The following is a 24,838-nucleotide window of genomic DNA, read 5'->3' on the forward strand; positions in this document are numbered from 1 at the left end:
TGCTATTGGCATAGTTTGTGGTTTGATCCCTGGCTCCCCTGTGTGTCACAGATCCTGAGTCCTGAATTACCCCAGTACCCCAAGGCTTGTAGTGAGAAAGCAATCTGCTCAAAGTGAGTAGAAAAGCACATACACACACTTATATTATTTACTAAAGGATTCAGATTCATACATACACCAGTCCACGTACAACAAAGTCAAGTGTCCTGTTGCATTCAAGGGATTCATATCAAAATTACTTCTTATTGTTACCTTTATCTAGGTGCATGATTTTAATGCTGCAAACGTGACATAGCACTCAGAGGTTTAGGCTACAAATGTCCAAATAAGGGGCAGTGAAAAAATTGTTCGAAGTGTTTAAAATGTCTGTGAAGACATTTATCCGGGACACGTGAGTGAGTGAAGGAGACCAACAGTGGGATAATCCAAGAGCTTTCAGAGGAAGTTCCTCAGTCTGCTGGTTGTCTGCAATTTGTTTTATAAGGGATTAGAAGATAAATAAAACAAAACTTTAAAAAATAGTGTTTTCATGCTACTGTGATAGGAATTGGCTAATAGCTGATTTTGAAAAATGCACCAGCTCCAGTTACTGGTGATCAGTACGTAACATCATTTGATCATAATATGTCCTAATGTTTTTTCTTAAAGAAACAGGAATAGTGTCTAAAGTGTTTTAACAGCTTTATCTTTAGAAGACATTTTGTCATTTCTGTCTTTTGCAAAAGGTGTTTCAACACGCATGCTAACAATTGTTTCTGTAAATTCATACATTTGCACTGCTGTATGTAAGACTTAGTTTTTACTTTTCAAATGAAAATAAAAGTGAGAAAATATAGTACATAAAAACCTGAGTCAGGAGATCTTCATCAATGCATGTTATAATGAATAATGTTGAAAATTGGGCAAGCAAATGCCTGGTAGAGAGGTAAGAAAACTCTGTTTAAACACAGAAAAAACATTAAACTGTTACTGCACACCTGGACACATATATTGCTTACCAGTGATGCATTCACTGCACCAGATCCAGTGCATGTGATTACTACTGTTTTTGCACAGCAGTGATAATCAAAGGATTGCTGTTTTTCTCATTTTGTTTCAGATGTGGACTGAAGTACGGGAGGATCTCACCACCGAACAAACACTCAGTAAATGAGAAGATGTGAGACTGAGATGTCACATCGTAAAAGGACACGAGACCTTCCTCATAATCTACAAACACCCCGACTTTCTGAGGTTTCCTTTTAGGTGAAAGGCTCACTGGTGGTGTCGTCAGGGCTGCATATTTCTGATCTTCATAATGTACAACAACCCAGTAACCGTTGTCAGGATTGATTGAGAGTTTCCCCTTGCGGTTTGCGTCACGTCTCGCCACACCCAGATCCCACCCGGGCTTATTCCTGACCTCCACCTCCCAGTATGCCCTGCCAGAGGACAGCCTGTTGAGCCCCAGGACACTTCCAAATACATCAAACCTCTGCAGAGAGTCAGGATCTGTCGACATATTTCCACTATCTTTCACTTTTTTCCCATTATCAGAAATTTCAAGTCTTTGGTGTGCGGTGATGGGGTCCAGCTTCACGTCCACTGCAGTCAAAAGAACACAAGTGATTAAAAAGATGATTTAATTGTTACAGTACGACCAGAAAGAGATCATCAACAGAAAAAATATAACTCATGTCATACAGTTTCAACACCTCACCAGCTACTTGTATTAACTGGATAAAAAGATAACAAGTGAGAAAATATTAAAATTGGTTATCTTAAAATGATCTTTGCCATTGTTTTCTAAATGACCTTTGAATATTACATAAGAAAATTAGATTTTAGTTTAGTAAACTACATATGAATTTTCATATCTAACGAAAACTTAGCAAGAAGACTCCAATTCTGGACAATAAAAACTTTTATTACATCTAATACATCACAAGAGGTTTTTATTTTAAATGCCGGAGTTTAAAGAATCTAAATACCTATACTGTAAGTATCATGGGGATTTTATTTTGAAATCAGTTATAACTTAGGTCAAACATGATCATTTCCCAAAGGATTTTTTCCAATAAGAAACTGAGGATCCATCCTTTCAACATTTGAGCCGCACCTGTTTCCTTCTGTTAGTCAGTGTCAACATCTGGAACTTGTCTGTTGTCCATCAGTGTGTCTTGTGTGTATTTACAATGAAAATGTGGAACAATTGCCAATTCTTTCTATTTTAATACTGTTCTTAATTTGACATACACACCTGCAAATATAGGAATCCTCTTGAATTCTGTGGAAGTAGAAATCTGAGTAAGATGCAGTATATCAAGTATAGATTTTAACACAAGTCATGACGAATCAAAAGACTCACCGATAGTTGAGAGTTTATCCAGTTCCTTGTGAATTTGCTTCATCATGGTTGAAGTCGTAGCTCTCAGTGTGCCGAAGGACAGTGAAGTGTCAACATGTACATTTTTCCAGTTAGAGTCATTCAGGCCTGCTAGAGGAGAAACCTGTATATGTGTGGAGACATCATTAAATGTAATGATTTTAAATGAAGCAGAACTGACACATAATAGAAATTAAATGTTTCCTCTTTTAAGTGATTTCATGCTCCAGTATTCAAAAGACCAGAAGATGGACTTCAGGACCTTGTGGCTCACCTCCAAGTCTGGGTTTTTGATTGACTCATCAATGGCCTTTTTGAGCACATCAATTTCTCTCTGAAGCTTCTGGAGGAGATCCTGAGTGTCTCTTTTTACTTTCCGTCTCCTAGAGTGTGCACAGGAGAGCCTGTTTTATTCAAATGTACTGCACCATAGCAACACAAAGGATCTCCGTGGTGATGTTAAGCTGTTCCTCACTGATGAACTGAGAGACTAACTGCAACATCATAATCTCACAGGACCAACCTTTCCTCCAGAGGCTGAAGGGCTTTCTGACGAGCATCCTCCACAACTTTTATTATGTCTGAGAAGAAATCGTTGACTTCCAGCCACTCTTCATCCAAACTAGCCTGAAAGCCGTCAAACAGAGTGGAGGATTTAGAGCAAAGATATTAAAGCAAACAAAACAACAAAACAAAAAAAATCAAACATATGTTACAGTCTTTACCTTGCAGTCTGTTACTGATGATCTGACTTCTGCCATTTTGTGCTCTCTGATATGAATTTGTTGCTGTAAATGAGCTTTCAGTTTTTCTTGTTTAGCCTTGAAAGAGGACAAAGGACACGTATAATATTTACAAGTTATAATGAGATTTAAAAAAAAAAGAGTCGACTGTTATGCTGAGATTTGCTGGCACGAGAGTTTTGTGTTTTTCAGGTTTGCGAGCATTTTTTTTTTTTTGCCTGTATTTGTATAGCGCTTTTAAAAGAGTTCCTGCTTTGAGCTTGTACCAGAGATGATAGCACACATGAAGCATGTCACTGGACACTGCAAATGTTAATGTAATGGTGGATAAACAATCCAATTATTAATCAACCTGGAGAACTGATTAATATTGGGCTGGAAAATGAATTCTCATAAACAGCAGTTCCTCTAGTGGCCACTGGAGGATGGCTCCGAAAGGGATTCAGTCCCAACAGACAGACTCTAGTGTCAAAATGTCAGGCTAAATAGGATTAAAATACATGTTTAAAACCAGGTACAAAACTACAATAGTTGCCCCCTTCCTAACAGTTTTACTGTCAAAAAATTGGCTATATGATCTATCTATGTGGATATTAATAAAGGCCTAAAGTTAGGGGTGTGGTGGCTTTGACTGAGCTGTATGCAAACACAGAGCTTTCTGTTTAAGACTGATTGCTGCTTACTGAGCTGTGAGCTGTGCCAACCATAAGCTACAACAAGAGCAACAGAGCGCAAGCGTCAACTTTGACCTTACGCTCAAACAAAGAAGGTCAAGGTAAAATGCTTAGTCATCCTAGGTGCTCATGTCCTCCAAGGCCTATTGTAGTGAAGTTCTGTTCACCAAAATGAAATCGGCTGGAGTTGTTATTGGTATCAAACATCACACAAAATTTAAAAATGATATTGAAAACTAACATCTTCCTAAGAAACAGAAAGACAGGCAGACAAACAAACAAATGGAACTCGTTACATTCTCTTTACCTTTGGAGGAAGAATGAAACTAATGTTTACGTAGTTTTACTTTGAAGTCAGCAATGAATCTGTTGAATGATGCAGCCAAAGGCTTGTTAAATTCTTAGCAAATGAGCAAAATGATGCCTTTGGCCACCTTGTGCTCTTTATGAGGAGATTTATTTTGGCTTCATAATGTATACTTCAGTATGGGTCCATTTTACATGCATCTGAATGGTCGTCCTTAAGAAATATGCAGTACCTGCTGTCCACCAATAGAAAAGTCCAGAACTCGGCGAGCTCTGGAATCTTCAAGTTCAGTAGTTAGACGAGCGCGCTGTGGAGTCTCAAAGACTGTAGAGAAAGAAGACTGTCACTGTAAACTGTTCTATGCCTGTTATCAGTTATGAATGGTTTAAGCGTGATGTTGGGGTCACTATACTGCTAAAATACATAAAATGCTGAAATACATCAACGGTTACTGTAAACTGGGATGATAACAGCAGTTTTAGTGAGGACATTTTTCCTGGTCCTGCATCAGCACAAATGCTGTACCATCGGTGCGCTCACCAGAACTCTTTAAGTCATCCACAAAAGGCTCTTCTATTTTGATTTGAGGTTTATTGTAGCTCAGTTTATGAGAGAAATTGGATTGTTCGCTTTGAGGGATCCTCATTCCCTTTGGCGTGCATCCCATCATTCCCTGGTGAACTCTCAAGCCGTGGTAAGTTGTATATTTGGTCCAACCGCAGTGGCAAACCTGTTTGTTCATGTTGGATAAGTTGGGTGTCTGCAACAGAATATTATCAACATATTTGTCAGTGAAGCAAAAATGAGCAGCGTATGATTTAAGGATGTAGTTCGTGTCTAATTTAGTTTAACAACATCCTTAACTCTATGTCTATCTTTCCCTAAATTTCACCACACCTCTGGACTCCTCTGGTAAGCAGTTTCTATTTCATCTGTTTCTTTTCATTTTTGTAGGCAGGCGATCAATAAAACTTAAATTAAGAGCTTTATCATTTCCATTTATTTTTTGTGACCATAGTAGTCGTGGTATAGACTGCATACTGGCTGTATTTAAAACCGTCAGAAAAGTAAGTGTTGTTCCAAATTATTTGAAGTATCTTGCTTTTGTTAACATTTTGAACCAAACTCAGAATGTGATACTAATGGTACAGTAGTTGAATGGGTTTAATAAGGGTTTCAGGTTACATACTCTTTACCTTTGGAGGAAGAATAAAACTAATGTTTATATAGTTTTACTTTGAAATCAGGAATTAATCTGTAATGCAGGCAAAAGGCCTGTAAATTCTTAGCAAACTGGCAAAGTGATGTTTTCGGCCACCTTGTGCTCTTTATGAGGAGCTTTATTTTGGCTTGATAATGTATACTTCTGTGTAAGTCCATTTTACATGCATCTGAATTGTCGTCCTTAAGAAATATGCAGTACCTGCTGTCCACCGATAGAAGATTGCAGAAAATTACGAGCTCTCAAATCTTCAAGTTCAGTAGTTTGACGAGAGCGCTGTGGAGTCTCAAAGACTGTAGAGAAAGAAGACAGGCACTGTAAACTGGGATGATAACAGAAGTTTTAGTGAGAATATTTCTCCTGGTCCTACATCAGCACAAACACTCACCAGAACTCTTGAAGTAATCCACAAAAGGCTCTTCTATTTTGATTTGAGATTCATTGTAGCTCGGTTTATGGGAGAACCTGGATTGTTCACTTTGAGGGATCCTCATTCCCTTTGGCGTGCATCCCTTCATTCCCTGGTGAACTCTCAAGCCGTGGTAAGTTGTATGTTTGGTCCAACCGCAGTGGCAAACCTGTTTGTTCATGTTGATAAGTTGGGTGTCTGTAAAAAAATTTTGTCAACATATTTGTGAGTAAAGCAAAAATGAGCGGTGTATGATTTAATCATGTCTAATTTACTTTAACATCCTTAACTCTATGTCTATCTTTCCCTAAATTTCACCACACCTCTACATCCTCTGGCAAGAAGTTTTTCTTTCATCTGTTTTCTCATTACTGTTTCTCTTCATTCTAATAGCCAGGTGATTAATAAAACTTAAATTGAGAGCTTTATCATTTTTATTTTTATTTTGCGTGTGACCATATAGTTGTGGTGCAGACTGCATACTGGCTGTGTTTACAACTTTCGGAAATGTAAGTATTCTTCCAGATTATTTCAAGTATTAACATTAGGAACCAAACTACTTGTACAGTAGTTTAATGGGTTTAATGCGGGTTTCAGGTTAAAAATAGCTTTTTCGGTTCAATGCTGTCATAGTTACTAACACAGATGTCCTTATATCAGAAATACATATCCATATGAGATTAATGAGATATTTATTTATTTCTCTAGCCAAATGAAAACAGGAAGTTAAAGAGTTCTGTCACAGTAAGATTACATTGTGATTACATCAAGAGTGACCAGGGCTTAAGATTAAACAACATGCAACATGATTGACCTAACATGTCTGTGACCTCCTGACCCAGTATGAACCTTCCCTCAGGTCATCTGGATCTGGTCTTTTATCAGTTCCCAGAGTCAGAACCAGACACGGAGAAGCTGCATTCAGCTTTTATGCTCCTTATATCTGGAACAAACTCCTAGAAAGCCTCAGATCAGCTGAAACACTCAGTTTATTTAAATCCAGGTTGAAGACTCACCTGTTCTCAGCTGCATTTGAATAAAGCACCAAATCCACACTTTTAAGCTTAAATTTCAAAACTTACATTTTAACTACTGATTTTATCTATTTGTGATTTTATCTGTTTTGATTTTATATACTGTTTTGTTTGTTTGTTTGTTAATTAGTTAGTTAGTTTGTTTGCTTGTTTTAATCAATTTTAAATCATGCTTTTTATTTGTTTTTGTTTCTTATGGCTCTGTAAAGCAGACCTTGTTGTTGAATTGTGCTATACAAATAAACTTGCCTTGCCTTGCCTTACTGTGGGAGGAAATACCCACCCAGGCACAGGGAGAACATGCAAACGCCACACTGTCCCCAGCCTGAATTCAAATCTAAGACCCTTATACAGTGCGACAAAAGTACTATTCAGTGGTTCATGTGTAACAGTGACTGTTACACATGAACCGTTTGGAGTTGTGTTGCATAAGTTTGTGTCTAATCCCAATCAACTTGGTGTAGGAGAAAAAATGAATGTTTATGTGTGGTTATAGTGTACATGATGTTTAGTCAAATATAAATGTACAAAGACATGGGTCGTGTACATAACACGGGGATCTACATAAATGCAATTAGTAACAATAAAACGAAATTAGTTTTATTGATGCAGGTCACCATAAAACATGAATTTATGGTTATATCATGTCTCTTTATATAAACCCATACATAAATCTACCTTTCAGTGTTTGACTATGCGTGAAGAAGGGGGAAGTGACATTTTCCTTTGCACAGCACAAACACTCACACCATGTCTGCTCTGGACTAGAAGGAGTTAAAATGACTCTCCAAGAGTAGTATTTGTATTTCAGGTTGGATTTGTTTATTCCTGCCATGGAAAGAAAAGCAGCCTAGTGGAAAAAAGTAGTTTGAGCACACACCCCGTGCAGGTTGTAACAGCTTCCTTATCTTCAAACGATCGACGTGTAATTAACTGGAGTTTGTGTCTATATAACGTTGTGTGCTGCACTCTGCAAACTACCAGTTAACGATCAACTTGTTAGATTTTAATTCACACACAAGATGACTTCACAACATCTACACAAAATAAAATTCATATAATATATAATATTATACAAAGTCGTAATATTTTAAAATGATCTGATTCTCCTTCACTCATGCAGGCACGAGAGGGAGTGTTAGTGAGATTGTCAGGTTATTTTGTCATGAGACTTTTCAAAAAGTAAACACCAAAGTGCTGAGCAGCCTACCTGCTCCTTCGTATGTCTCGATCCTCGGCTGTGCGATCTGCTGCTGTCTCCAAACTTTGTTCCTCTCTGGTTCAGTTTCAGTTTCGTTTTTCTTTCATATTAATCCCGAAACCAGCCCTTTAAATTCAACTGTAAGGAGTTGCGACACGTCACTACGAAATACTCGGTTACTGGAAACGTCATGGAAGAGAAACAAACACACAAACGTCATGAGGAAAAAAAGGGGAAAAAAAGAAAGAATAACGAGAGAAAATAAATACAAACACAGCTGACATCTTCCTGATCCTGATATTTTGAATATTTTTAACTGATATTTTTTATAACAGTATTTAACGTAGCTTACAACAGTAGCACAATACATATTAAAACAAGCTTCCGATAAAAGCCGTTTAATGTGGAAGACAGGCAGTCAAGGTGAAATTATAATGAGTTTAATCAGTTAATTAGTTTTTTATGCCGACACTTTTTTTCGTGGTTAGAAGTGGATTGTTTTTTTTTTTACCAATATTATAATCCCCCAAAAAATTAAAGTTTAAAACTGACGGGAAGCCTGATGCGATCTTTTACATGACAGTAAGTTAGAACGATTAGGTGGGTATTTAATATATTTAATACTTTTAGACAGTAAAGTGTAAAGGAGAAGGTGGGGCGTAAAAGACACTCCTCATTTAGCACGCAGGGCTTTTTTTCATGCTTTTCATGCTGAACACTAATAAAAGTGTAGTAGCTGCACTCTGTAATTGTCATATCCTCCTCACTGGATGATAAGGAAGAGAGAGACAGAGAGATAGATGAGTTTATTTATTTTTCATGAAACAAAAGCAACATCTAGGCTTATACATGACAGCAGACTGGGACTGAATGATTTACCATTAACACCCGGGCAGAACCCCCGCATATGCTACCAAACATGGCACTTAAAGAAAAAATATAATAATAAGAACTGCACATATACACAAACACCCATGCATAGTTACTGATGGTAAGCATCTTCTTTAACATGCAAACTGAAATAGGGGTGAAGTTCCCCAGTAAATAAACACTGTGGTTCGTAGAATGAAACAAAACCTTCATTGTAATCCACAAAAACTCCAACGTTTGTGAGGTTTTCCTTTGGGCAAATGAAGCAGGTGGTTCTGTGAGGACTGTGCAGACTTTGTCATCTTTTTGCGATCACCCAGGAATCATTTTTGGGGTTTTGTGAGAGGTTCTCCTTACGGCTTGTGCTGGCTTTTATTACACCCAGATGCTCGTGTTGCTAACCTCCACCTCCCAGTAAGATTTCCCATGGATCAGCCTGCTGAGCCCAAGCAGATTGCTGAATTACGTCTAAACCTCTGGAGCTTTCTGCTTCTCTTCTCTGGCTCTCACTTGCTTCTCTGTGCCCGGATCCAGCCTTATATCCACTACAGTTACAACAAAAACAACACATCTGTAAATATAACAATGCCAGGAAACAGGAATCATACCTGCTATGAATACAAATGAGACGTGATCAAACTGTTTTTACTTTTTTTTTTTTGGTCCCCCTCTCCAGGCAAGACCTGACCTCCCTTAGGGGGACCAACCTGCCTCCACTCATGCTTGTTGCAAGTGACACACATAATTCTGTTTAAACAAACTCCATGACAACAATGATGCAAACAAATAAATGTAAACGAAAGGATTCATCCTTCTGAGAATAATAAGAAAGAAGGAAAAAGAGGATGAGGAGAACAAAGCAACAACAGTAGTGACGGGGCACTGTTTAAAAAAAGCTTTAAGTTTGGAGTTGCAGTCACAGCACCGCTTGTTAAATGCTATAATAATATTTCATGGTCTTCAGCTACCTACTTGTTAGCTTTCACAGCTAAAAACAACCAAACCAAAACACAGTTACCTAGCTGCTAACACAAACCACAACTGCTCTTTCATATTAAAAGCATCAGAAAATGTTAAAAAGGATTTTATTTTGAAACAATAAGACATGTTTGAGACTTGAGTTTCCACGTTTCCAACAAATCAGCTGCTAATCGAGCACTGGCTGCAGTTCCAAAACTCAGGACTAAAAGCTTGAGGAAAAATCTGAAACAGATATTTTAAATATGAAATGTGTGCCATACCTTTGAGTGGTTTCGATCCTTCATGTCTGGGTCTTTCTCTTTTTGATGATCTTTAGTTTCCCTGGCTGAAAGCTTCTGGATAAGCAGCTTCACCTGAAAGATAGTAGGCACTCAAGTATCCATCGAATTATCACCCAACCATGGACTTTGTGGTAGAGGTGGGCGGATCCAACTAAATATCGATGGTATGGATACCAGCGGTGGTATTGGTATCGGATCAATACTTGTGTGATAGGATTGTTACTTTGTTACTAATAGTGTTGAATTTTTTTTTTCTTGGAAATGAAAAAAACCCTTGAACATGCAGTATGAAACATGTCTGAACCTTTTTGTGTTGACTACACATCTGTTTTATTGTTAGCTTACAGCACAGCGACCAGAAGTCCTTTAGAGACAGACTCGTTTACGGGTCCATGTCTCCAAAATAATCCAGTTTCAGAACACATGAAAACCCAAAAGGTGTGTTTTGTTAACTCATTATTGTACAAAATAAAAATCACAATGATTTAGTGTCCAGTAAAATGTGTTCACAATGTTTCAATTAGTGATGATCAAGCTCATAAATCATGAGACACTGCTCTCTCCTACATAATCTGCCTTTATAGGTTCAAAGCATCAGTATTGGCAGTACTAGTATTGTATTGGATCAATAGCAAAATTTGTGTTATTACAAAGCACTACTTTCTGATCGGTGTCCAAATGTAGTCCCAGACGTGTTCTGGTCTTATAGAATTGGGGAGTTGGAAGAGCTACAACAAAAGTCCAGTTTACTTTCTAGCAGCTGCTTAACAGACGGTCATTTTGTCTTTTGATAAAAAAGGTCAAAGTCAGCAGTAAAGATGATAAAACAACATCTTCTTTCCCACTTATGCCACATCAGGTCAGCCGAAGGAGAACATGAAAGTTTCACACAGAAAGTGTAAAACTAGAAAACATGTGCTAACCCCGGCACATTTGTGCTATCTCAACATGACTTTTAGTTCTTTTTTTAAACTTCTTGGTCAGATTGTGGTGAAGTCAGCGCAAAACGATAGAGGAAACAGAATTTGTTAAAAACTAAGAATCACCCTCTTTGGTGGTTGCATAACCCAAAAAGGGAATATATGTTTCTGTTTTCACTCATACCAAGAATATCATCAGAAGAAAAACCAACACTTCCTGCTTTAGCAGCATTTCCTGCTTCACCCCCCTACACCCTCTACAGTACATACCACATTACGCTCTCTGCTTTCTAAATGACATCGACTGTGGTTTACCCCGTTTGCAGGTTTCTGTTCTTCTCTCCGTTTCTCTTTTAGTCCGATTGTTTTCTCCTGTGTTGTATTGGCTGAAAACATCCGGGCCAGATGCTTCACCTAAAATGCAGCAAGCAATAAGAACTGAAAACAATCAAGCAAAGAAAACAGATGAAACCTCTCCTGTAGTAAAGAAACACTCAGGTGCAGCAGCTGCAGTGAAACAAGCTGTCAGGTCTGGCTGAACGAGTGTCAGACGTTTTCGTGCACAGGAAGTCGTACCTTCAAACCAGAGGAGAAATCTGAGAGTGGTGCATTTTCACACGCTGTAGAAAAAGATGATAGTAATCATCAGCCATGTTTTTTATTGTATTTTTCTCAATTTTACATATAAACATTCTCATATTGTGACATACATATTTTGGGATCCTTCTCCGCTGTTAGTGATGCTTTCGCTGCTGCAGAATTGATTTCAATGGGATTGCTTTTTGAATCTGTCACCATCTGTCAGAAAAGGTGGATAATAGTTTATAACGCATGAAGAATTTCAACACAGCTCCCTGTATTTGTCTCCTGTGATATATTGCAAACATATATGATATATGTTTGCTTCATGATGGATTCATCTAGCTCATGGTTTTCTGTGAAATGTGCTCGCAGAGGGGCACGGTTCTGGCTCAACTGCAGGAGGAGGAGTGGTGCAGTGCGGTGCAGAGAGTAGGTGGAGTATTTGGGACACTGGCTGTGCATTCCCTAATTAACCTGTGCTTATTAGGCAGTTTGCCCAGACCTGGAGATGGACACATGCCCACACAGAAGTGCTGTAGCTGATCTGCATACTTGACAGTGAGAAGCAAGAGCCACTGCTTTGAGAGAGAGAGCACCCTGAGGCCGGGCGCATCGAGAGTAGCGACTCTTTCCTGTTATAAATGTGTGTGTTCTGTAAATAAAGAGTGCGTGCCTGATGATGCTGCATCGACACGGACACAAGGTCTTGAACTACAGAAAGAAAAACAATGAACTCCAACATAAAAACTTTAAATGTAATATTTTGCTCAACCAGCAGCTTGAAGCTAAAACAGGATCCACTCATGAGTTATTTGGGTACTTCAGGCTGGATCAAAGAGCTAAATGACTTTTCCACTGATGGAGGAAAGGCAACAGATCACTCGCCCTGCACCTGTGTGGGTTTCTGCTCCTCCCCGTGCTCCTCCTTTGCTTTGGCTGCTGTTTCCTGGGCAGAAATGACTGAAAACCTTTGAGCCAGCAGTTTCACCTGAAAGATATTGAACATATTAGAAAGCCGTGATTCATTAAATGGTGTTTGGGGTGGGGGGAGGGGTGGGGGGGGGGTCATCGTAGACATGATTAAAGATTCTATATTTTGTGTATTTTAGCCTTCAGGCTCGAGCACAGGTGTTGGTCCGTGATCATGATCATGTCCCATGTTTTACATATTTGGCTCCTCCCATTAACGTATGTGTGGGTTTGTGTTGACTGTTGAGACAGGTGGAGACTGCTGATTGGCTGCTTTGAGTGCGTATTTGATGACTGGATGGACAGCAGCCTCTCAACCTCCAGCTGGCAGCCAGCAGAGAGCCAGCTGTTAACTGGGATCTTGAAATGTGAGGACTGAGCAGCAGTGAGGAATTGATTTGAGAGCTGAGAAGCTGAGAGAACATTCTGAATTCTGTTTTCAGCTGAGTGCATTTAGGAAATAATGAATTGTAAATAAATAAATTGCTCTACATATTGAGCACCTCAAAGCCGTAAGATCCTTTTTTTCCTCCTTTTCCCCCAGTTGGAAACCGAGGTTAAAGGACTGTCAGCACTGCTCTTTGCGTGAAAATTGTAAAAAAATAAATTGCAGAAAAGGTTCTGGTAGCATAATTCACAGACCTGTCTGTAGTTATAAAATAAAAAGTTTAAAATATATGACCTCCTTCACGTTTTCCAAAAACATCCAGTGGGCCAGATTGAAGTCTTTGCCAGGCCCATACAGGACCCTGGCCCTTATGTTTGACAGCCCTGTTCTAGGTTATCCCTAACTTGGGGATGTACTACAGGATATAAGAGGGTTTTACCTGAGATGGTTTTTGGTTGGCTCCGTGTTTCTCCTTTGTTGAAATCAGCGTTTCCTTGGCTGAAAACATGCGGGCGAGTTCCTTCACCTGAAAAAACATCCATAGCGACAACCAAACTCAAGCATTCCCATCAGAACGCTCTGCAGTGTCACAACTGTGAGTGAGAGATATGCAAGACTCTGTACCTTCACACCAGTGGAGAGCTCAGCCTCTGCAGCGTGATCCACTGCAAACACAAACACAACAGCTACATCATTGAGCATGAATGCATTAGCCTGAAATCATAGAGGGGCACCTCAGTGTCAACTATATATATGTTTAATTTTGTGTAATAAGCTAGGATATTTATAAGTAGAGCTATTTTGTTATATGTTGTAATATTTCATTTAGTTGAGTTAGTTACTCTTACTGTCTTGGGGCACATCATTTCCTGTGGGATTAATAAAGTATTCTGATTCTGAATGTTTATCGACTGAACCATATGATCACATACACTGTGTTGGATTGTCCTTCGGTGAGACGTCCGCTGCTGCAGGACTTGTTTGTGTGTTTGCACTCATTACATCTGAAACGTTCTGTCAAAAAACGAGAGGATCGCTGTTAAAATTTGAGACATTTCAGAGTACAAACTGCATCTCAAACATTTGTAAGATGTTTTCAACGACAATGCTTAAAACGTCTTAGATTAAAAGTTCAAATGTAGCTAAATTAATTAGATTAATTCTGATCAGGTGCCGTTGGTGACTACATGCTACAGCTTCCTGTTTACCTCTGGTCTGCAGGCTCTGACTTCACAGTTCTTCCCCTCTGTCATCTGAAGTTTTGGCTGTAATTCAGCTTTGAATCTCTCCAGCCTTTCCTTGAATAAAGCCGAATGCTTCTTCTTCGGCGGGACCGGAGGTGGTGCTGTCGGGTGGTCTCTGGCTGATTTGCTTGCCTGGAGGTTTAAAATTGAAACATTTGCCGTAACGTTCAAAACAACCAGAAATAAAGTGAATGAATAAAATAATGTTCCTAGTATACGTCACAAGAGGCTCAATTTTATAAAAGAAAGGACTACACTGGCTTAAAAACATGCATAAAGCTCATTCATCACTTAAAGGGGGAGCTACTTTTTTTGTTACAGTGGTGGATGTTCATTGTAGATACGGTCGAATTTTCTGGCAATTCATATTTCAGGCCTTAACGGGTTAAAGGTCATCAGTCTAATGTGTTAAATTGCAGTACCTGTGAAAATGTTTGATTCTGTGTGTGATTTTCCTCAGCTTGGCCTGCTGGTGCTGGGTTTGTGGTTGCTGGACTCATCATCTGCAAGATGTTATGCACTGTAATGCAAATGTTGACTGCTAATGGCTAAAATTTGACTAAATGCCTGAACAAAGGTCGGCCTCGTACAGTCTATTCAATACCTGTCTCTGATCCTTCGTCTCTTTCTTTTCTAGCAGCTCTGCTGTTTCCGGTTCTCGAGTACTTGGAGGTTCTCCGACAGATCTTCTAACCTGAAACATTTTTAGAGAAACACATGTTATTCTTGTTTTACCAAAACACTGCTTCATGACACCAAACTCTGGTGGTTTATTACACAAGCCGAAACATTTTTTGAGAAAGTCACAGGACTCTACCTTCAAACCTGTGGAGAATTCCTGCTGCTGGTCACTGGTGGCTCTTTGGAAAGATGGTTGTGAGGTTGGGGGTGCTGTGAGGAAAAAAGGATTGCTTTAATGTTTTTTTTCCCAGACAAATTTTTTAAAAATAATTTGTCTTGAATAAACTTTATTTCTTTGGTCACACATACGTGATTTTGGCTTCTCCTTGATTTTGGCTGCTGGTGTTGCATAGTCTGCAGATGGGTCAATGTTTATATATCCTGTCATTGCACTACTGTCTACTGCCTAAGAGAGACAAAACGTTTCTTAAACTGAAGAAACATGTGTAAAACCTAAAGTCCTAAGGTCTAAAACAGTGACATACATGTGATAATGGTTGTTGCTTTATTTGTTCCTCCTTAGATTGGATTACATTTCCTGGGTATGGCGGTGCTGAAGGCTCCCTGGCAGGTGCAGTCACCTGTAAAATATGGATTCCATTTACATGCTGCTGTTTACTCATTTTAAAGTACTATGAATGGATCCATTGTACCTGTGGAAGGGTGGGGAACTCGTAAAGTTGATGGTCTGACTTTGAGTTATTGGCTCTTTGGGTGGAACGTTGTGCAGAAGCTGCTGTAAAAAGATCATAGTTCCAGCTTTCGCTTCTATTCAAAGTCATACTCTTAGATCGTAGCTCTGTACACACCTGATTCGTATTCATCCTCTCTGAACGTTGCTGCAGAGCTGTTACTGCTGCTTGTCTTTGCTGGTCCTGGTGAATTCTGTCAGGTTAAAATGAAACTATTTGAAAACTAGCTGCCGTTATTGAAGACTTTTTACTATAGAATGAATGAAAAAACAACAGCCACGCTAACTGCTCAGTGATACTCTCAAAGAGTAGACTAAGATGGGCTACATGCATGTTAATTATGATGATCATGATGCCAGCTTGGCTAACATTTGCTGCTTAGCATTAAAGACAAAGTACATGAGGATGATGTGATTAGTTGGTTTGGTGCTGGACAGTCCTTCACCAAACTCTTCCTCTGAGGGATGTTCTGCAGTTAGTAACTGTACTATAGATGTGAAATGCTAAAGATTAAATACTAAAACAAAGGTTCTGCTTCAAGCAGCCCGTCTGGTACCTGTGTTTGATCCTTCCTCTCTTGATTTTTGAGCATCACTGCTGCTTCCAGGGGAACCTGAAACATAGAAAAAGAAAACACAGCTTCTTCCTCTTTTTCAAACCACAGCGCTACGTGATACCAAACTCTGCTGTTTTAGCGCACAAGCTGGAACACTTAGAGAAAATCACCGCACTCTACCTCCTGCTGCTGAACGCTGGTGGCTCTTTGGAAAGATGGTTGTGGGGTTGCTAGTGCTATAATAAAAAGGAGGGTTTTTTCAGACAGGTTAAAAAAAACATCTTCTTTTGTATACATTTTGTTAATTTCTTTGTTTATACATACGTGACTTGGGCTCCTCCTTGATTTTGGTTGTTGTTGTTGGATAGTCTGCACAGCAGTCAATGCTCAGATATCCTGCCACTTCTCTACTGTCTTCTGTCTAAGAGAGACAAAAAGTTACTTAAACTGGAAAAAACAAAATACAATAACCTTAAAATCTAAAAAAGTGAGGCACCTGTGAAAATGTTTGCTGCTTCACTTTTTTCTTCTTAGGCCTGACTATGTTTCCTGGGTATGATGGTGCTGAAGGCTGCCTGGCAGGTCTGTTCATCTGAAAAATATTGATTCCACTGACATATTTAATCACTTTAAAGTTATTTGAGCAGATATTTCCATCCTGAATCTAAATAGCAAAATACAATTTAAAAAAAAAAGGCAATGCTAAATCTTAAACCGTATTACCTGCTTTTCCCGGTGTTTTACCGTAGCTGGGACTGATTATGTGGTTGTTTAAAGAAGTCAAGGATAACTAAAACACAAAAGCTACACTTCAAACAATCTGTTTTGTACCTGTGTTTGCTCCCTGCTGTCTTTTTTCATAGGCAGCACTGCTTGTTCCCGTGGTGGAGGAGTTGGAGGCAAGGATCTTTGTACCTGACATACAGAAAACACTTTAATTCCAGTGATATTGCACTTTAAAAAAAAGCGTCAGCAGTAAACTTTGGTGGTTTGTCACATGCTTAAGCATTATTTAGCAAAAAAACACAGTACCTCTAAACCAGGGGGGAACTCCTGCAGCAGGCGACGGCTGGCTCTGTGGAAAGATGGCTGTGGAGTTGTGTGAAGTGCTGTAATTAAGAGCAGATGATTTTTTATCACACTTTTTTAATCTATTCCTAATGATTTGAACAAAGCTTGTCTTGAATAAACTGTAACACTTAATTCTTTGTTTGTACTTACGTGATTTGGGCTCCTGCTTGATTTTGGTTGCTGTTGTTGCATAGTCTCTACAGAGGTCAACACTCAGGTATTCTACCATCGTGCTGCTGTTTTCTATCTAAAAGATAGAAAACAGTTCTTCGTTTAAACTTTCTTTTAAAGTTTAAAAGAAAAATATCTTAACTTGTAAAAACAAAAAGGTACCTGTGATAATGTTTTCTGCTTTACTTTTTTCTCCTTAGGCCTGACTACATTTCCTGGGTACGGTGGTGCTGAAGGCTCCCTGGCAGGCCTGCTCACCTAAAAAGTATTGATTACATTTATATGTTACTGTTTACTCACTTTAAAATTGGCCGACTATTAACTCTAACTATCATTATTAAAGATAACTGTAGTACCTGTGGAAGGGTGGAGTGTTCCTGCAGCTGATGCTGCGACTTTCTGGCTCTTTGGGAGTAGTGCTGTGTATATGCAGAAGCTGCTGTAAGTAAGAACACAGCTCCATGTTAGCCTCCACATTTTGTTGTATGAGAATCATGTTTTTACTAAATTCTAACTGCGTACATACTCAGTTTGTATTCTTCCTTGAATATGGCTGTTGCTCCAGAGTTGGCATAGCCGTACACGTTTGGTGACTCTGGAAAATTCTGTCAGGTTGACGGATAAAGTTGAGAAAAAGTTGATATGTAATGAAAACACTAACATGGAAGTTTTTGTGCAGTGATCAAAAGTAACACAGCCAGCTAGGAGCATTTAGGGGGATCTGCAAGTTACTACACTTTCGGTGACCTTGATTATCAAAATGTCGGGGTCGTCTGTTCACCACGTGATTTAACGAAACATCAAGCAACTAAAGTCATTAAGTCATCCTTTACTTTTATAAATTATTATTTTGTTATTTTTCATTCTGAAAAAAAGAAAAGCCGGTGGTGGTGGACAAAGCTTAAAGTGCTTCCTGTCACTCATTTATTGGCCTAAAAAGCAAACTCATACCTCCTGCTTTACAATCGCCTTCTTAGCTGGTTTCCAGTATTCCGTGTCCTCCTCCCACTGATTTTTCCAGTTGTACTGCTCTTTTTGGGGGATCCTCACTCCCTTTGGTGTGCATCCCATCTTCCCCTGGTGAATTCTTAATCCCTTGTAAGTCGTAACTTTATTCCATCCGCAGTGACAAACCTGCAGGCTCAGGTTTGAATATTCTGTTGTTTCTGTTTGTCACATAATTCAAGAGTCAAATGAAGATTTTAAATTGTTTTAAGCAAAAATAGAAATTTATAGCAATGAAAATGAATTTTTTTTAACTAATTCAGGTTTGGTTAGCTTTAATCTGCTGATATGGGATCCCGTTCTCACACCTGAGGCATAATATACGTCCCACGGCATTCCTGAAGAAAACGAAAGGTGACCTTCCGTGTTTTTATGGTAGGCGCCAGGTTATGGAGGAAATCCAGGAGAATGACGCTCCCTCAGTAATAGACGTTTAAACCATGTATTCCAGCCCTAACCCTAACCCTAACCACAACTTTACTGATGTTAGATAGTGTTAGATAGTAAAATAAAGGTACATGTGTAGATTCATTCCAAACAGTTCTCATGTTTCCTCATTTTTCTCATGATATAGGGATGTGTTGGGTGCCCGGAAGCGTAATACACTGATGATTTGTCACCTAGCGTAAAATGTTACACTTTGGGAGTGAGAACATGTTGGATCAGGTCTTTTCCTATTGGGGTGTTTTTATCAGTTTGAAAGAAAAGTTATAATCTTGAATTCACACAACATAATATGTTACAAACAATATGTTACACAATATGTTACACAATATGTTACATAATATGATACAAACAAACCTACCAATCTTGAAAGAGGTGCGGACATCTAGCCTGAGGTCCATTTGAGTTTTTGTGTGTCCCACATAGCTCTGTGTGTAATGCTGTGGAGGGTCTGAAACCCTCACACCCTTCGGGGTGCATCCCATCTTCCCCTGGTGAATTCTCAGGCCCTGGTAAGTTGTCACTTTGGACCATCCGCAGGAGTGACAAACCTGGAGCTCCATTTTTGCTGCGTGTCTGCATTACACACACAACAAAAGACACACAGAGGATTCTGTGTGACTTCCTTTTTTGCTCTCAAAATAACTGTGCTGACTGCACCGAGTGATTCACGAAACACTATCAAGAACGTAAACTTTCTGTGATTGTTATTACAGTGTTCATTTTACCTCAAATGTGAGAACAGTTATCTTTTACCATTTTCTTGTGTTGTGCGCACAAAAACCATGAAGTGTTTTTTTTTCTTTTCAAAATGTGCATTAACATCTGGATCATCATATAAACGTTTAAAAACATCCAAGCTACAACAGCTGCAGCGGCTCAGGTAGCGAAAGTGATACACTTCCCCTTATCCACAGTAGCTGCTGCGGGTCCATCTTTTCTACTGTAAGTCGTCACTTCCCTAATATTAGAAAACTAAATTTTTAATTGCTAATATTATTTACCTAACTGGCTTGTGTTGGTTGCAGACCTACTGCATTAAAAGCAGCAGGCTGGCATCAAAAGGCAGCAACTGGGTCGTCTTCCAGGTAACTGTCTGATGATAGACAACAGGAAAGCACCGTAAAACATCAGTTTCATTACTTCCCTTTTCAATTTTGATGTGACTACAGCTAAACCTCTACGTGTGTCTTCTCCAACACCTACTTCTATCATAGTTTAAACAAACTAAATAATAATAATAATAACAATAAAGTAGTCAATTCTACTTTTTTTTAAAATTGATTACAATTCCTGGAGTACGTTAGATATCCATTTGTAGCATCACACCGAAATAAGCTGTGACTTGATGACGTACAGGCTCCTCATTATTTAGGGCACCGTGGATTCCTGATTTTCCTCTCCTCTGTTTTCTATCGTAACAAACAATAGCAAAGATCAGCTGGTTAAATCTGCTCTCTGTGTTACTTACAATAGAATCAGGGCGATGGATGCATGTGGTGCCTCTACTGTGCACTCTTCTCTTCCTTTGTCTACCGTTACCTCTGTGCTGACATGATGTTTGGTATGCTTTGTTTTGTGCTTTTACTTTCGTTTCTGGAAAAAAGAAAAAAAAGAAGGAGGAAAAAACCCGCCAACCGCCCCTGACAGATTTGCCCAGACATGATTCAACTGCATATTTTCACGACACACAAACATGGTCACAGCCATGATAAATAAAAAAGGAGAGACAAAGTTATATTTTCAAACAGGGATTTTATTCATTACATGCTGTTTGACATTGCCTGACAACACTGAATGTCATTCATTTATCCTGAAATTTGACTATTTTTCTGGAAGCAAGGCAAAATAAGGAAAGGAAAGCAGTTTGCATTTTTATGTTGTTTTCAGATGATGCATCGCTCTGTACACTGAGGCTTTTAGGAAACCTTGAAACTGTAAAAGTGTACATTTGATATTTGTGTGTACTTTTTATGGGACAGTGGTGACACAGCTAATCATGGACCTTGACTCAGTTACAAGAACTGTCTGTGCTCTGCTTTAATTATCTCAAGTTCCAGACTGACCTCAGTCACCGCTTTGCCATAAAAAAATACAGACTAGTTTGCAATGTGAAAAACTTCAAAATAAAATTAAACACAATACAAGTCTGTGCTAAAGAACAGCCACAAAACACCCCAAAATAATTAAGTGGGATTCATAACTAAAAAACTGGGAATATAATTAAAGTATATGTTTTGAAAGCCCCTTATAACATAATATTTTATTGCTGATCTTTATTGCCCATACATTCACTTAAACACAGACTGTTGTTGCTGTTGCAGCTGATCAAGCTAGAGGTAGGTTGTGTTCAAGACTGCAACAAATCATTATAAGTTAATCTTCATTTTCAACTGATCAGCTATCTGTTTATAAACAAATCTATTAAATGTTCAGGATTGTTCTAAGAAAAAATAACTTTCTGGATTAAATTGTGTAAGCAATTTAATTGTTTCATCTTTGGATATATTATCGAATAACCTTTCGTAAAAAAAATACAGAAGTAACTACTAAGCAAAACTGTCACAATGTTGAGTGCGAGTACGTGTAGTTTTTAATAGTGTCTGATTCACAAAGTTCTAGGATCCATTTGGTCCTCCAACATGGTGTAAAAAGAAAATCACACACACTCTTCTTACTAACCACAGTATTTTAAGCTTCGTCTAAATTACAGTTAGGTCAAGAGTTTGTGTTCTGGCTCAGGTTGTAAGTCTTGACTGGTTCACATGTTGAATAGCAGTGTGAGCACACTGTAGCAGCATTGTTTTGTGTTATGATTCTGATTATCTCAATTAGTAAATTGGACCAAACCAGAGGTTACAAAGACTGCTTTAAAGGCTTTTGAGTAATAAAGCAAATAACGGAGAAAAGATAAACGGTCAGTATTTGCTTTACTATCATTGGTCTGTCACTAGCTGCTAAACGTAAAGATATATATGAAAAAAAAAGTCTAAGGTAAATGAAATGCCTGATAATTCCCATTTTCCTGTATCGGAAAAAAGAAAAACAGGAAGGTTGTGGACCAACAAACTTTAGTATATTGTAGTTAAAATGCATTTCTTAAGACTCCATTGGTATCTCTCTACAAATAATCAAAGGCTCAGAGTTTTTCTCTTCTTGTTTCACGTGTGGGCTGAAATATGGGTAAAGCTCAGCTCTGAATGAACACTCAGTGAACGAGTAGATGTGGGACTCAGCCTTCACATCGTAGAAGGAGACGAGATCTTCCTCGTAGTCCACAAACACTCCCACCTTCTCAGGTTTCTCTTTTAGGTGAATACGAACTGGCGGTGCTGTGAGGGCTGCATACTTTTCTTCTTCATAATGTACAATAACCCAGTACCCATTATCTGGGCTGAGTTTGAGCTTCCCTTTGCGGTTTGCATCGCCTCTTACTAGGCCTATATCCCACCCCGTCTTGTTGTTGACCTCCACCTCCCAGTAAGACTTCCCAGAGAATAAGGTATTTTGCCCCACAACGCTGCTAAATATATCAAATCTTTCAGAGAAACGGGGTAGTTCCTGATTCTCTCCTCCATCTTTCACTTCCTTCCTATCTTCAGACAGCACGAGGCGTTGGTGTGCAGAATCTGGATCCAGTTTTACATCCACTGTAAAATTAAAAACATGTAAAAAAAGTCTGTATTTTAAACAAGTCACAGTTTCTAAGAGAGCAAATAATATGAATCACATACCTGAAAACTTTGGGATTCTCTTCAGTTCTGTGATGAGAAGAAGAGTTTTAGATTGATTAAGTCAACATTTTCACTTTTAGTTTTCACTGCTCTTAACTAGCTGCTCTTACCAATGGGAGTTAGTTTATCCATTTCTTGCTGAATTTTTTCCAGCATTTTTGTTGTGATTTTCCTGATGGTGCCAAAGGACAGCGATGTGTCCAGCTTTACCTCATCCCAGTCTATGATGTCTCCAGTGTCTGTAAGAGATGGGTACTTCTGCAAAACAGAAATACAACCTAACAGTTTGATAGCAGTGCTGAACAAAATGTCAGTAGCTAATCAGATATGTTTATCCTTCAGACTGATTATGAATGTGCCACATATATCATCCCAAAGTTTTCTCTACCTGCAGGAAAAGGATGTGGTCCTCGAGAACAGAAATGTTATCTAGTTCAGAGATGGCCTTTCCAAGTTTGTTGATCTCTGCTTCCAACTCATGTTTAAGGCCTTTTGCTTTGTTTTCCAACACCTGCCTCCTGTTATCTATTGGCTTAAGGGCTCTGGCACGGGCTTCTTCCACAATGTCCATCACAGCGTTGAACACATTGTCAATATCGCACCACTCATTTTCCAGCTGGTCCTGAAAATGGAATGAAACAGGAATGTCTATTTGACTGTTCACCTCTTTTTTCTGTATTACATAGAGTCCCACACAACTTTTTGACTGGTTTAGTTAGGGAAGTTAATTCTGAGAAAGGTTCAGCATTCAGTCAGTTACCATAAACACAATTTTTATCTTTGAAAAACAAACTGACATGGTAGATTTTCACTTTGACTCGTCTGATAGCAGCTGGATAGTGTAGTGGTAAGACTACACACATTCGGAGTGAGTGTCACAAGTTTGATTCCCACCTGGTATCCAGTAAGGGTCCTGCCTAGACCCCCCATGCTAAAACCAAGCCCTGGAATGGCACAGCTATGTCTGCAGCCTGTCCGCAGCTCGGACTCAAGAATTTCACTACATGTTGTACTGTGTATAATTATGTATGTGACAAATAAAGGTTTGTTGTTTGATTGACTTTTCTCTAAAAGTCAGTTTACTTGCTGCTTACCTTGCAGCTCTTGAAAGCTTCCTCAATCTCAGCAGTCTTTGTTTTTCTCTTGTCAATGTTCTCATTTAACTCTGTCTTGGTGTTGTCAAGTTCAGACTGTAGGAGAAACATAAAATAATACTTTAAAAATGTATTTTTTCCACGTGTACTCATTTTTTGTGCACTTGAAAATTCTTTCACATGCCACAATATAGTCAGTATAGTAAGTAAAATATATACAATGCTGTCAAGACTCAAAACACATATTCAGAGGTTGTTATGGTAACTTACCCTTTTCTTCTTCCATTCATCTTCAGTTGAGACAACCTCCTCCTGACCTTCCATGCAGAGAACACAAATGCATGCCTGCCGCTCCCTGCTGTACAGCTCCAAGGGGCGTCCATGCTTCAAGCAGGCCCTCGCATCCAAATTCTCCACCGGCTCCACCAACTTGTGGCCCTTCAACCTTTCTGTTGACAAATGATTGTCCAGGTGAACTGAACAATACGATGCAAGACACACAAGGCAGGACTTCTTGGCCTTCAGCTTTTTGTCACTGCAAACATCACAGGCCACCTCCCCTGCAGCTCCAGTGTATTCTTCATCGTTGTCTTCCTGCTGCATCTCTTTCATTTGTTTTACAATGTCTCTCAGGACTATGTTAACATCAGGGATCCTGCTTATATAATTCTTGCATAGTGGGCACACACTGTCATTGACATGACTGCTTCGGTCGAGACACAGCTTGCAGAATGAGTGACCACAAGCTGTAGTGACAGGATCCGTAAATGTGTCCATGCAGATGGAGCAGTGGAGATGCTTCCCCAGCGAGCCGGGCTCACTGGGTGATGCTGAAGTTGGGACCATATCTGCTTCAAGAGAGGACCACAAGGTTATTCACTAAGAAAAGTAACAGTGACTTTTATTTTGTCAAATAAATTTTCCTTGAAATTCTTGTTTTGGATTCAAATGTTAGAATATGCGTTTCGTGAGTTGTTCCTAACAAAATGGAAACTGTAACCTTGTAAGGGGTCATCGACTTCATAATGTCCTTTATTAAAGAAATAATAACGATAGTGGACAATATGTACCAGCTCCACCCACAAATCCCCGTACACTTCTATGTAAAATTGCTCAGCTTTGAAGCAAAAACTAAATTTTGGTGTATGCGGCTTAGGTAAACCTTCCTTGCAGCTTTAAAGCACTTGGTTGATATGACAC

At 39.0% G+C, this 24,838-nt stretch overlaps 3 protein-coding genes across 3 annotated transcripts; all 3 read right to left on the reverse strand.

Moving 5' to 3' along the window:
* Positions 1 to 1,039: 1,039 nt before the first annotated feature.
* Positions 1,040 to 8,006, reverse strand: LOC146636090 (E3 ubiquitin-protein ligase TRIM62-like). Its single transcript, XM_085350706.1, has 11 exons — positions 7,965 to 8,006; positions 5,700 to 5,918; positions 5,513 to 5,604; positions 4,630 to 4,849; positions 4,322 to 4,413; positions 3,091 to 3,186; positions 2,889 to 2,992; positions 2,640 to 2,748; positions 2,348 to 2,489; positions 2,240 to 2,266; positions 1,040 to 1,584 (listed from the first exon to the last, which is right to left on the reverse strand). Exons 2-11 carry the CDS (start codon positions 5,899 to 5,901, stop codon positions 1,040 to 1,042), a joined length of 1,629 nt encoding a protein of 542 aa, XP_085206832.1. The 5' UTR covers positions 5,902 to 5,918; positions 7,965 to 8,006.
* A 1,311-nt stretch (positions 8,007 to 9,317) lies between these two features.
* On the reverse strand, positions 9,318 to 19,373 carry LOC146636091 (uncharacterized). The gene is made up of 29 exons (XM_085350703.1): positions 19,172 to 19,373; positions 18,313 to 18,527; positions 17,888 to 17,966; positions 17,718 to 17,800; positions 17,524 to 17,619; positions 17,341 to 17,437; positions 17,152 to 17,228; positions 16,951 to 17,034; positions 16,616 to 16,711; positions 16,444 to 16,540; positions 16,300 to 16,355; positions 16,120 to 16,176; positions 15,681 to 15,756; positions 15,525 to 15,607; positions 15,357 to 15,452; positions 15,181 to 15,277; positions 15,008 to 15,081; positions 14,795 to 14,884; positions 14,613 to 14,693; positions 14,155 to 14,322; positions 13,879 to 13,960; positions 13,571 to 13,611; positions 13,386 to 13,472; positions 12,482 to 12,577; positions 11,718 to 11,805; positions 11,584 to 11,627; positions 11,323 to 11,421; positions 10,067 to 10,159; positions 9,318 to 9,370 (listed from the first exon to the last, which is right to left on the reverse strand). The coding sequence occupies exons 1-29, from the start codon at positions 19,371 to 19,373 to the stop codon at positions 9,362 to 9,364; spliced, it is 2,643 nt and encodes an 880-aa protein (XP_085206829.1). The 3' UTR covers positions 9,318 to 9,361.
* Positions 19,374 to 21,909: 2,536 nt separating this feature from the next.
* LOC146636092 (E3 ubiquitin-protein ligase TRIM21-like) lies at positions 21,910 to 24,484 on the reverse strand. The gene is made up of 6 exons (XM_085350705.1): positions 23,909 to 24,484; positions 23,639 to 23,734; positions 22,933 to 23,166; positions 22,655 to 22,802; positions 22,545 to 22,571; positions 21,910 to 22,460 (listed from the first exon to the last, which is right to left on the reverse strand). The coding sequence occupies exons 1-6, from the start codon at positions 24,482 to 24,484 to the stop codon at positions 21,910 to 21,912; spliced, it is 1,632 nt and encodes a 543-aa protein (XP_085206831.1).
* Positions 24,485 to 24,838: the final 354 nt, after the last annotated feature.

The sequence above is a fragment of the Diplotaxodon limnothrissa genome, linkage group LG3 (genome assembly GCF_057381915.1).
Source record: "Diplotaxodon limnothrissa isolate DT_005_m linkage group LG3, D_limnothrissa_male_GT1.1, whole genome shotgun sequence".
NCBI classification, from domain to species: Eukaryota; Metazoa; Chordata; class Actinopteri; order Cichliformes; family Cichlidae; genus Diplotaxodon; species Diplotaxodon limnothrissa.